This window comes from Gigantopelta aegis, chromosome 10 (genome assembly GCF_016097555.1).
Source record: "Gigantopelta aegis isolate Gae_Host chromosome 10, Gae_host_genome, whole genome shotgun sequence".
Taxonomy (NCBI): domain Eukaryota; kingdom Metazoa; phylum Mollusca; class Gastropoda; order Neomphalida; family Peltospiridae; genus Gigantopelta; species Gigantopelta aegis.
The window spans coordinates 8813534-8827005 of record NC_054708.1 but is presented as its reverse complement, the minus strand read 5'-3'; the positions used below and the strand labels follow the sequence as shown (position 1 = coordinate 8827005).

General features: G+C 39.3%; 1 protein-coding gene across 1 annotated transcript; it reads right to left on the bottom strand.

Moving 5' to 3' along the window:
- Nucleotides 1-1724: 1724 nt before the first annotated feature.
- Nucleotides 1725-3628, bottom strand: LOC121382946 (polyamine oxidase 1-like). Its single transcript, XM_041512634.1, has 2 exons — nt 3592-3628; nt 1725-3196 (listed from the first exon to the last, which is right to left on the bottom strand). Exons 1-2 carry the CDS (start codon nt 3626-3628, stop codon nt 1725-1727), a joined length of 1509 nt encoding a protein of 502 aa, XP_041368568.1.
- Nucleotides 3629-13472: the final 9844 nt, after the last annotated feature.

Genomic DNA, 13472 nt, shown 5'->3' with positions numbered 1-13472 from the left:
CATGCTACAGGACAACCATTTAAAAATTATCAACCGTTGACTGGGACAGTTGGAGTTTTAAAAACCTAAGGCGGGATATAGGGGAGCTATGACTATACATGGTGAAATAAGCATTAATATTGTTTCAAGAAGACTGCAATATATTTAAAGCGTCTGGGTTATGTCTCTAGACTGTTTCTGGTGACATTTTATATTAGCTGTTCTACAATTTCGAAACTGTCACAGGCGGGCAAATATAGAAATGTGGGGCGTGAATACGAAAACCCTGACAGACCCCCCCCCCCCCAACATTCCATTAGTTTGATACAGCATATACATTTCCAACCTAAACACACAACGGTTTCATGTTTTGGTTTCTTACAGCCTTTTGTTGTTACCATCGCAGTCACCAGCATCAAAGGAGACACACCAATGGTTTTACATCATTTAATGGGCATTTCTGTGTACAGGTACATGCAACCTTTGTATTCTATGATAAATTTTATGTCATATATGAAAACTGCTGATCTTATTACTAATATATTATATACAGAGCAAACGCGTAGCGCCACTTACGCACAGTACGCACGTGCGTAATGCAAAAAGAAAAAATCTAGGTATAGGTCGAGGCTGTCTGTAATTGTTCTATAAAAATTGACTCGAAAAAAGATAGAAAAAGAATGTCTCAGAAAAAGCTCATAATGCATCTATAGGCGTCCTGAGGTTTTTTTGGGGGCAGGCCCCCGAACCATCCCCCCGCTCGTGCACGCATGCGTAATGATAAACATTTTCTGGCTACACCCCTGCAGGGTGCGTGTATGCCGGCCTACTAAATATAGACATGTCAGAGTAAATGGTGGCCTCTGAACCGTGAGCACTGTACGTCCCCGTCATGGTGGCGCCCCGGGAGCCGAGATTCACTGAAAGTAAAACCTCTCGCAGCTTTTCCATATTGTGGTGCATAGTGAAAAGGTTTGCAAAGCCGTCGCGATGCCACGTAATAGAGCCTAATCAAGCCTTGTGAATTATGCCTCAGGAGCCCAATTTACTAAACTCTCGTAATAGCGATCTTGCACAATGACTCCCTGTGTATATTTGTAGGGACAGTTTCTTAAAGTCCTCATGGGGTGCAAACTCGGGGTTATTAAAGCAACTACCTGGTCGTTGCACGGGAAACGAATTTTAAAAAACAAACAATTACAAAACAATCTCTGTAAAAGCTGTGCAGTGATACATGGTTTTAAAACGCACGTCTCAGCGACATTTGGGCGCGCGCTCGTGTATTATAAATATTAATATAGGATTAATTACTTAAGAACTTTGGCGCTAGAAAACTAAAAAATACAGACAATTAAAAAACAGTATTTTCCCATCATAATGAGGGTAATGGATTTCTTTCAAACCTACTTGTATATTATTAGGCCTACATTAAAAGGAAACAAAATAACGAACGTGGCGGGTTTTGTAGATATATAAATAAATGTTTTGCAGGAAGAACGTTACTAAAAATAAATCAAGATTATTCTACAGAAGGACGCTTACTGCATTCCAAAGTACACGAACATGCATTATATATAGGCAATCGTTTCCACTAAAATGAAATAAATTAAAATAAATAAATAAATAAATAAATAAATATTTATTATATTCATATGTTAAATATATAATTTGTTTTAGTCATTTAGAAGTTAGAGGGAAGAGTGTATACCCCAGAACCTTTCTGGATCTGTGTCTGTTGGTCGTGTTTAAATATAAATGTGCGAGGCAATGGTACACAATGCTAGTATGAAGACCGACGGAATATAAATCCGAACGGACTGAGATGACGAACACTCGTTCTCCTGGCCCTCCGGAGGTTCATATTTCGTACACAATCCCTGTCGGCACTTGACGATCAGTCTGGCTTGGTTCCGTCCCGAGTAGTAGGCCCCTCTGACAAACCCTCTAAACATCACATGGTAGGCCTCGCCTGCAAAATACAGCCTGCCAACAGGAGCCTTCACGGCTTGAATTCGGTCCTCCGAGAAACCAGAAGGAAGACTCGCCATGGACCCCATGAAGAGTGGATTTCTGGACCAGTCAGACACCAGGACGGTCGTTGGTTCAGGGATGTTTTGGTTCTTGTTCACGTCACGCAACAGTTTGGTTATCTCAGACTTGAGAGCCGACTCCCCAATACGTTCAACTCTCTGAGCTTCTTCCCCAGTCGGCATGCTGCTAATGATGTTGCTGGTGTTTGGAAGCAGGCCATCAGCCATCATGTTGACCCAAACGGGATGGAAACCGTAGTTCTCGCTTGCATACACTGCGTACGCTTTCTTGTTAAAGAATGCCCTGGCCTCTTCTGAACATTCTACCAGTACATTTGCAGCGTGACCCACGTTGATTCTAAAGAGATTGTCTTCTTTCCATAATGGCAGCTCTGGTTCGAATTTCACGAGGCGGTGTTGCAGGACCCCGAGGCCAAATGTCATGATTGCGTAGTTCGCGGTGTACGTCTTGTTGGCGCTAGTTGTGACGACCACCTTCGAGTCGTCGTATTTTACTACCGTGACAACCTCATTCAGCTTCAGACGAACGTCATCCTTGACCAAGAAGTCATTTTTCATTTCATTAAATACATGTACGTAACCTCTCGGATCACTCACCAAAAATTCACTGTTAGACCCGTCTATGATGAGTCGCTGAAGAAATTTATTTCGCTCTTTCAGTGAAACCAGATTGGTGATTTGGGCAAACGAAAAGTCCACACTCTCATACCATTGTATTGCTCGTTTAACGGGAGAATCGGGATACCAGCCTCCAAGCTTCAGTCCCACGCCAACGGCTATATCTTCGATCTTGTTAGCTCGTATGTCAGAATACTTCTTTCCCAGGACACCGATAGCACTCTTCCATTTAACCCAAGCAGCTGCGGCTTCGGTGTTTGTAACATCTGTTCCAAATGCGTCCAATACCGTCACGTTGTCGTAGTTTGTCACCACACCAGAGAGATTGTATCCAGAGGCAAGATCCCACACGGGGTTTCCCGTAGTTCCAACGATATAGTTACTACCCAGCTCAACGGTGGTGGATCCTATAAACCCGTGTTTTATTCTTCCTCCAATTCGGTCGCTGCCTTCAAGGATTACGAAGTCGGTGACGTTGTTTTCTGACAACGTCTTTGCGGCGGTGAGACCAGCAACGCCGGCACCCAGGATGATGACGTCAACATTTTCTGAGAAATAACACAAAAAAAATTATGATACACTTAGATAATAATACTTCACGAATGGCTGTTAGATTATATTTGTCTAACGAGCACAATCTATATATAACTGAGGCATCATTTGTCAATATTTTCAATACAAAATTAAATGTGTGACTGTCACGTTGTTAAATGTTGCTTGGGGGTCCGTACACGAAAATCGGAATAATTTGTCAGAAACGTGTCTGAGTACCTTGGGCATTGACAGTGTTACAACGTCGTCTCGTGAACTGGACGTGTCCGATGTGATGGTGGTAGTAGTGTCATGGTGTGGGCAGAAATTCATGACATCGGACAAAATAACATCATTTCCATCATTAATAGGAATCTGAATGCTCAGCATTAAAGTGACAAAATCATCACACCAGTTGTCATTCCGTTCATGTAGCAGCATCCAGGCATTTTGTTCCAACAGGGCAAGGTACGCCAGTATTCAGCCAGACTAACGACTGGACTTCTTCAGAGGAACAATATTGAGACACTAAACTGGGTTGCAAGATCGCTCGACTTGTTCCCAACTGTGCAGGTATGGGATTTGTTTCGTCGTAGGGTGTGCGAGAACCACGTCCACAACCGTAAACATGCTTTAACTCGTGAATCGATCTCTATCGATCACTATTCCAGAGATCCACCGTCTCACCAAAAGCATAATCCGACGTTGTACCGCTGTCAGCATGTAATGCCCAAGGTGCTCAAACACGTTACTGACATTTTTCAAGCATCATTTAACCACGTGACATTACACATTTCATTTTGTATTGAAAATATCCTGTGACAAATGATGCCTCAATTAAATCCAGTGTCTAATTTTATTTTGTAAGTGACAAGTTTTCTTTTATTTAAGTACATTTACCAAATTGCTAAACTTTACACACACACACACACACACACACACACACACACACACACACACACACACACACACACACACACACTCACTCACTCACACACGTATATAACAAAACTTTACGGAAAATTTCGACAGAAGATTTATCGTATCGTCTACATTATTTCATGAATTGTTTTCTTATTCTGTATACAAATAGCCATTGAGTCCGTGATTATTTATTTATACAGTTGTATATTATAGAGATTAAATGTACTGAGGTATTGTAATGTCTTCGAGACATCACAATGTATAGCCAGGTACTTAACACGAATAAAAGACACAAGGTGCAGATAGTTTTATTAAACATTTTGGTGGTAGTACCAGTGAAACCGAGTGTTTGTTTTATAAGCACAAGTCAATATTTACCTGGACTAGTTTCAGCTGCTTGAAATCTGCCGCAGGATGCGAATACGATGAAAATAGATGTTATCAGCATACCGCTGTAATAAAACAATATAGATAATAAGGTGCATGCTAAAACACAGCAGCAACAACTGTAGCAGCAGTAACGGTAGAAGTAGCAGCAGCAGCAGTAGCAATAGCAGCAGCAGCATTGATAGTAGCAGCAGCATTAGTAGTAGCAGCAGCAGCATTAGTAGTAGCAGCAGTAACGGTAGAAGTAGCAGCAGCAGCAGTATTAGTAGCAGCAGCAGCATTAGTAGTAGCAGCAGCAGTATTAGTAGCAGCAGCAGCATTAGTAGTAGCAGCAGCAGTATTAGTAGCAGCAGCAGCATTAGTAGTAGCAGCAGCAGTATTAGTAGTAGCAGCAGTAACGGTAGAAGTAGCAGCAGCAGCAGCAGTATTAGTAGCAGCAGCAGCATTAGTAGTAGCAGCAGCAGTATTAGTAGCAGCAGCAGCATTAGTAGTAGCAGCAGAAGTATTAGTAGCAGCAGCAGCATTAGTAGTAGCAGCAGCAGCATTAGTAGCAGCAGCAGCAGTATTAGTAGCAGCAGCAGCATTAGTAGTAGCAGCAGCAGTATTAGTAGCAGCAGCAGCATTAGTAGTAGCAGCAGCAGTATTAGTAGTAGCAGCAGTAACGGTAGAAGTAGCAGCAGTAGTAGCAGCAGCAGTATTAGTAGTAGCAGCAGTAACGGTAGAAGTAGCAGCAGTAGTAGCAGCAGCAGTATTAGTAGCAGCAGCAGCATTAGTAGTAGCAGTAGCAGTATTAGTAGCAGCAGCAGCATTAGTAGTAGCAGCAGCAGTATTAGTAGCAGCAGCAGCATTAGTAGTAGCAGCAGCAGTATTAGTAGCAGCAGCAGCATTAGTAGTAGCAGCAGCAGTATTAGTAGTAGCAGCAGTAACGGTAGAAGTAGCAGCAGTAGTAGCAGCAGCAGTATTAGTAGCAGCAGCAGCATTAGTAGTAGCAGCAGCAGTATTAGTAGCAGCAGCAGCATTAGTAGTAGCAGCAGCAGTATTAGTAGCAGCAGCAGCATTAGTAGTAGCAGCAGCAGTATTAGTAGTAGCAGCAGTAACGGTAGAAGTAGCAGCAGTAGTAGCAGCAGCAGTATTAGTAGCAGCAGCAGCATTAGTAGTAGCAGCAGCAGTATTAGTAGCAGCAGCAGCATTAGTAGTAGCAGCAGCAGTATTAGTAGCAGCAGCAGCATTAGTAGTAGCAGCAGCAGTATTAGTAGTAGCAGCAGTAACGGTAGAAGTAGCAGCAGTAGTAGCAGCAGCAGTATTAGTAGTAGCAGCAGTAACGGTAGAAGTAGCAGCAGTTGTAGCAGCAGCAGTATTAGTAGCAGCAGCAGCATTAGTAGTAGCAGCAGCAGTATTAGTAGCAGCAGCAGCATTAGTAGTAGCAGCAGCAGTATTAGTAGCAGCAGCAGCATTAGTAGTAGCAGCAGCAGTATTAGTAGTAGCAGCAGTAACGGTAGAAGTAGCAGCAGTAGTAGCAGCAGCAGTATTAGTAGTAGCAGCAGTAACGGTAGAAGTAGCAGCAGTAGTAGCAGCAGCAGTATTAGTAGCAGCAGCAGCATTAGTAGTAGCAGTAGCAGTATTAGTAGCAGCAGCAGCATTAGTAGTAGCAGCAGCAGTATTAGTAGCAGCAGCAGCATTAGTAGTAGCAGCAGCAGTATTAGTAGCAGCAGCAGCATTAGTAGTAGCAGCAGCAGTATTAGTAGCAGCAGCAGCATTAGTAGTAGCAGCAGCAGTATTAGTAGTAGCAGCAGCATTAGTAGTAGCAGCAGCAGTATTAGTAGTAGCAGCAGTAACGGTAGAAGTAGCAGCAGTAGTAGCAGCAGCAGTATTAGTAGTAGCAGCAGCAGTATTAGTAGCAGCAGCAGCATTAGTAGTAGCAGCAGCAGTATTAATAGCAGCAGCAGCATTAGTAGTAGCAGCAGCAGTATTAGTAGCAGCAGCAGCATTAGTAGTAGCAGCAGCAGTATTAGTAGTAGCAGCAGTAACGGTAGAAGTAGCAGCAGTAGTAGCAGCAGCAGTATTAGTAGTAGCAGCAGTAACGGTAGAAGTAGCAGCAGTAGTAGCAGCATCAGTATTAGTAGCAGCAGCAGCATTAGTAGTAGCAGCAGTAGTATTAGTAGCAGCAGCAGCATTAGTAGTAGCAGCAGCAGCATTAGTAGTAGCAGCAGCATTAGTAGTAGCAGCAGCAGTATTAGTAGTAGCAGTAGCAGTATTAGTAGCAGCAGCAGCATTAGTAGTAGCAGCAGCAGCATTAGTAGTAGCAGCAGCATTAGTAGTAGCAGCAGCAGTATTAGTAGTAGCAGTAGCAGTATTAGTAGCAGCAGCAGTATTAGTAGCAGCAGCAGCAGTATTAGTAGTAGCAGCAGCAGCATTAGTAGTAGCAGCAGCATTATTAATAGCAGCAGCAGTATTAATAGCAGCAGCAGCATTATTAATAGCAGCAGCAGCATTAGTATTAGTAGTAGTAGTAGTTGTTGTAGTAGTAGTAGCTGTACCTGTAGCTGTAGTAGTAGTAGTAGTAGCAGCAGCAGTAGTAATAGTAGTAGTAGTTGTTGTAGTAGTAGTAGCAGCAGCAGTAATAGTAGTAGCAGTAGTAGCTGTAGTAGTAGTAGCAGTAGTAGTAGTAGTAGTAGCAGTAGTAGTAGTAGCAGTAGTAGTAGTAGTTGTTGTTGTAGTTGTAGTAGCAGTAGCAGCAGCAGCAGTAGTAGTAGTAGTTGTTGTAGTTGTAGTAGTTGTAGTAGTAGCAGTTTGTAGTAGTAGTAGTAGTAGTTGTTGTAGTAGTAGTAGCAGCAGCAGTAGTAGTAGTAGCAGTAGCTGTAGCAGTTGTATTAGTAATAGTAGTAGCAGCAGTAGTAGTAGTTGGTGTTGTAGTAGTAGTAGTAGTACCAGCAGTAGTAGTATTTGTAGTAGTAGTAGTAGTAGTAGTACATGTTGTAGTAGTAGTAGTAGTAGTGGTGGTAGTAGTAACAGTAGTAGTAACAGTAGTAGTAGTTGTAGTAGTAGTAGTAGTAGTAGTACATGTAGTAGTAGTAGTAGTAGTAGTAGTAGTAGTACATGTTGTAGTAGTAGTAGTGGTAGTAGTGGTGGTGGTAGTAGTAGTAGTTGTAGTAGTCGTAGTAGTAACAGCAGCAGTAGTAGTAGTACATGTAGTTGTAGTAGTAGCAGCAGCAGCAGTAGTAGTAGTGGTGGTGGTGGAAGTACGTTATAAAAACATTCCTAGAGAATGGACCTGAAGATTTATTAATTGAGAAGTATGTGGACTATTTAGAGAATAAACTCCACAATCATGTATCAACTGGGTGATTCCAGTCAGTTAATTCCTTACAATGAGCAACAGTACATAACAGTCTAATCAAACAATTCTTTACAGTCGTAATCGCAAGTATCATGAATATGAGACAAGCTCTGGAACTACATCCGTGGGATAATATTTTCTCTTTTTTTATTTCAAAGGAATCAAATCCGGTCATAGTTAATAAAAACTTTAAAATGCACGTTTGTTTGACGATGCGTGCATTCTAGTAAGTAACGGCCAAAGGCTATTTGTTCGAGTTCCAGCCCAGCATTTAAAAATGAATTTGGAATCACATTACGTAAATTAAACTCGGATTGGATCCAGTCATTCTGTACGCGAACGCCCTCTAGTAAACACTTCTTGGTGCAATAAATCAACGCTTTCTCCGAATGTGTCATTGTCAGTCACGCTTCGTTTACTCGCTAACTTGTTTGACAGTTAATTAATACTAGCCTACTTAGTAACGAGGAAGAGATCGACTAGCGGTGTACGAATGCACTACCTATGTGATTATTTGCTGTTAATGAATAAATGGGAAGACATCTCGTACGCCACCAGCTTCGGATGTATAGGTATTGAGTACGAATTGCTGTACCAGCTCCCACAGTCTTCTAAAATGGTTAAGTGGGACGAGAAAGGACACTATACCGATTTTTAATTCACTAACCACTATTTAACAACCTACTGAACCTAACTTGTAACAACAGACAACAAAATTGTCTGTCAAAATAATGTGCCCAGAACATTAATTGAACATAAGCACGAAAATGAAGTTCAGACGAATGAAATAAAAATTTGCATTAAACTAGTTATGTTTAATATGTTGAGTACGCCTGAACACATGTTCCGCTGCGCGGTATATCCAAGAATATGCTAAGACTAAAAACTAATCCTAACCGTAATCCTAACCTTAACCTCACCCCTTAGGAACCGGGGGCGGGGACCGGACGCCACTCACACTTGAGGCCCAAAACCTTTTTCTTCTAAAACATTATCCCCCCTCACACCATAGCGTCTCTCTCTCTCTCTCTCTCTCTCTCTCTCTCTCTCTCTCTCTCTCTCTCTCTCTCCCCACTCGACTTCACATATCATCACTACGGGCTTGCACTAACCATACTCTGAACAAATAATCGGGACCTAGTATTTCGCATGCAATTAAATTAGGCCCACACCACAGCTGGATTCTTTTATGCATAGCATCGTTGACAATCTCTCTAGACAATATTAGATGTCTCATTTTCCCCCGTATTTATTCCCGACCATCGGTTAATGAAACGTTTGTTACTTGTCATTTTAACTTAAAATTCTTAGTCTTATTTTAACTATTAATATAAACCATGTCTATTTCTATGTCCACACCACAGCTGTCAATTGTTTTTAATTCCAATTCCACTTAACCCATCGAGGTAATTCTGATACTACCAAATTGTCTTAATTCCATTACTAGCACCCAAAGCCATTGTAACAAAGTATTAATAAGTAGCTTTATAAATTAACGTTCTTATTAATTCACATCCCTTATGTGCATGAGTGTACAATAGATTGGAATTTCAAAATATTTATCTCAAAAAGGCGAATAATGTGTCAGAACCCTATTATTCTCGGGTCACTGATATATACATGCATGTTGACATGGATAATAATATACTTATCGTTTTTATTTAGTTTTTATAATTATGCTGAATTATTGTGCAGGGCTGCAGAAATGACTACCCTGCTGACAAAAATGAGAGTGAAAATTCGGGCAGAAGAGTTTTAAAATATATAACCACCTCTCTGACGTACGACTTTGGCTTTTTATTCTTTTTATTCATTAATCACTTTTCATCCATTTATAATTAATGTCAATATAAGAAAACAAAATTAAGCTGCAATTAAAAGGAGGTTTCAAAGACTTTAGTTTCAATGAAGGATCATCTGAAGCTAGAATTATAGCATTATTACATTGTGTGGACTTTTGTTGCTAGTATTGTTCTGGCTAACTCTTAAAATATTTTTAATTTCTACATCCCTGTTATGTGTAAATTTACTAGAACACGTACCTTATTTGACAAATTCTGCTACTTTTGTTGATTAGAAAACTCCCTCTGTTCGTGTTCCAAGAGAAAAACACTTGTTATTTTCCGTTTTTTTTTGTTTTTATATGATTCATGTTTAGCTATGGACATGGGTCAACTCACGTGCACTGAATGCCTTTTAGTAATATTCAACTTAATGAGGCGTTTTCACTTGTATAGAGGGAATGTCAATGCATTTCTAAGAGCGAGTAATGGTAAGGGGGTGGTTGGTTATGTTTATCTGTTACACAGTTAGTAAACCATCCTTTTTAACATTATTTTAGAACTAAATTATATTTTGTTTGCGCAGACATTTAAGTGAAACGTCATCAGTTTTATAAAGTCTTAACAATGTGCAGTATTAATGAGAATCACGTAACACACGTAGCGGTGAAGACTTCCCTATTATGAAACTAAATAACAAAACGTTTTTGCCGATGTTACTTTTACAGTAAATAACCAAAGACCTTTGAATACATATATATGAATCATTTTAAAAAAGGATACTCTTTTTTTCACCCATAGATACATGTCTATAATACCTCTCTTTTTTTGTAGAATCGCCCTGTAATTGCATTTGGAACAATTATATAGGCATGCGCAGTATTCTTTACTTCAACCGTGAGAAGTGCTCTTCTTTTTTCTTTTTTTTTCTTCTTTGTTTTTTAAACGTTTTTCGTGTTATATTTGTCATTATCAATGTTATTTATCAGTGTTTATGTAGATTATTTTATCTGGCTTGAGTGCACAGTCTAAGTGAACATTTTATCAACAGAGCATTAGTCATTATTTTAATAGCCATGTGGCAAAATTTCGGTGTGAATAAGAAACGAAAACATAAATAGATAGTCTGTATTGATTATGGTTAAATGCTATGGACATTCAGGCTCAGTTGATTTATTAGTACCAGCAGCTGACATATCATAAAGGCCCAGATATGTTTTCAAACTAAAGAAACACATACAACTTTTTACAAAAAAAAATTTCTCTAATTAAATTAAACTTGGCGTCGTGTTTATAAACTGTTTCGACATGTATTTCGTATTGATACCATGATTAGTGCTAAAATTCCAAAATATGTTTGCAAAATCTACATATCCATATAATTAAACCATACCCATCCCTGACTCAAGGCATAATTCTAAACATACAACCGCATCTGTCACTGTTACTGTATATATGAGTGTAAACAAAATTGGATGATTTTATATTAATTATAATAGTACTCCGCACAAAGTAATACTCCGTGCAATAACGTACTTCTAACATTTCTCAAGGGCCTGACGGTTCTCACACTACAACTTCAAAGGTCCCACGGTGTGACGATTCCCACGTCCAGCAACAGAACACTATGGCGATATTAATTTAACAAACCACAGCCGTCACCCGCGACAAACGCCGAGACGTGTAATTTAACATTTTGTTTTGTTAGACAAATACGTACGGCACGCCTTTATAATGTCTTGTGATATTTCCACTTACTCTTTTAGAATTTATTAATTATATACCGGTAGCCTTTCCTCTGTGTTTAAATAGTCGATTGTAATTAAGTGTCTCCAATTAGGCCTGGTCATTCCGGCCGCACGATCACATGACCATCGAGTGCTTTAGTAGAATTCCGTAATATTATTATTTGTTGCCCTAGAGAGAGAGAGAGAGAGAGAGAGAGAGAGAGAGAGAGAGAGAGAGAGAGAGAGAGAGAGAGAGAGAGAGAGAGAGAGAGAGAGAGAGAGAGAGAGAGAGAGAGAGAGAGAGAGAGAGAGAGAGAAATATCGAATCGGATATATATATATATATATATATATATATATATATAAGTTATTAGAATGAAGTGTATCGGATGAATATGTAAAAAGATAGAATTTCACAACGTTTTAATGGAATAAGCGCCCCTCACTCGTAACGAGTTCCCGATCAAAGGACTTGTTTCCATTTCGTCTTGTAATATCGACTTTCTCTCCCTTTTAGACATTGTGGCACGATTACACTTCTAAGTATACATAGCAAAGTTATTAGAATGAAGTGTATTGGATGAATATATAAAAAGATAGAATTTCACAACGTTTTAATGGAATAAGCTAGCGTTACGGGTGAAAGACATAGTCAGAATTACTGCTGAACAAATTATGCAACTTGTAACTGTTGTTTACTTTGGTGTTATATACATGTCTAGTAATATTTTACGACAGACAGCCATGCCAGTCATAGTCAAATAATTCATATGTGTTTTATAAAATAATAATACTTCATTTGTGAAGTCATATGATGTATCTTGTTTATATCATTTATTTCATGAAACACTTTTACGTGTGTGTCTGTGTGCGTATGCGTAGTTATGTATGTATATTTGAGTGATTTGTGTGTGTGGGGTGGGGGGTGGGGGTGGGGGGTGTTTCTTTGGGGGATGGTTGGAGGGGTTGGGTGGGGATGAGTGTATAAGTAGATACAATATATAATAGAAAATATCTCGCAGAACCCATTTTGTATAGTTAATTTTTGTTTAAATTAATTTACATGTCTAGTCCAAAATTATAAGCGATGATAACATAGGTTACATACTATACAATCGTTTTTCTATCTGTATTACTAATATTCATACATATATGTATAACCTCTTGATAATAACTATTGTAAATACTGAATGAAAATGTCGATCTGTATACCAAAAGGGTAATGTATAATTCTGTATTGTAACTGTCACTTCAATCCAGTGGTTGGGACAGATAACAAATGTAAACAGAGGTTCTATGAATACATATTTAGAGAGAGAGAGAGAGAGAGAGAGAGAGAGAGAGAGAGAGAGAGAGAGAGAGAGAGAGAGAGAGAGAGAGAGAGAGAGAGAGAGAGAGAGAGAGAGAGAGAGAGAGAGAGAGACTTTCAAAACTTCCTAGTGACGCCCACGCATTGCTGATATCATTTTGACCTGTGTGAGATAATTAATTAATGGACTGTTTTTTTATTCAGTCCTTTTCAATTTGACTTATTCGGGTTGAGTTATTTTATTTGATTTGTTATTTTATTTGATTTATTATTTAATCGATTAGGTTATGCTTGGAGTAGCCAGGAGTTTATATTGTGGCCATATATTAATGTGGTGGTAGGGTGGTGGTGGTGCAACTATATATATACACTGTTTTTGTGTCGTGTTATGGAGCGTCAGGAAAGTATAGAATGTAGTAGGGACAAACTGTTCTGATTGAGGGGATGGAATCCGTACTGCCCCTCATCTACGCCAGTTAGGCTATGAAATACTGGTTATGTTATAAAATAATATTGAATGATAAAACCGAACTCAACGAAGTATATATCGCGACTGACCTAATGCTTATGAAGCTTGATGGATCAAGAATCAGATATGATGGATAATATCACCCTACAGTGGGAGTTCATTGTTCAATTATTAGAAATGTGTTCGAATAAAACAAGATAAAATAAAACCGAATATATGAACAATTACAGAGCTGAAAATATAAATGACATAAAATCTAACAATACATAACATTTGGATTGTTTGTTTCTCCATATTAAGACTTAACATTTTCTAAAATAATTTAGTATCCCTATATAACGCACATGCGCATTGAGAAG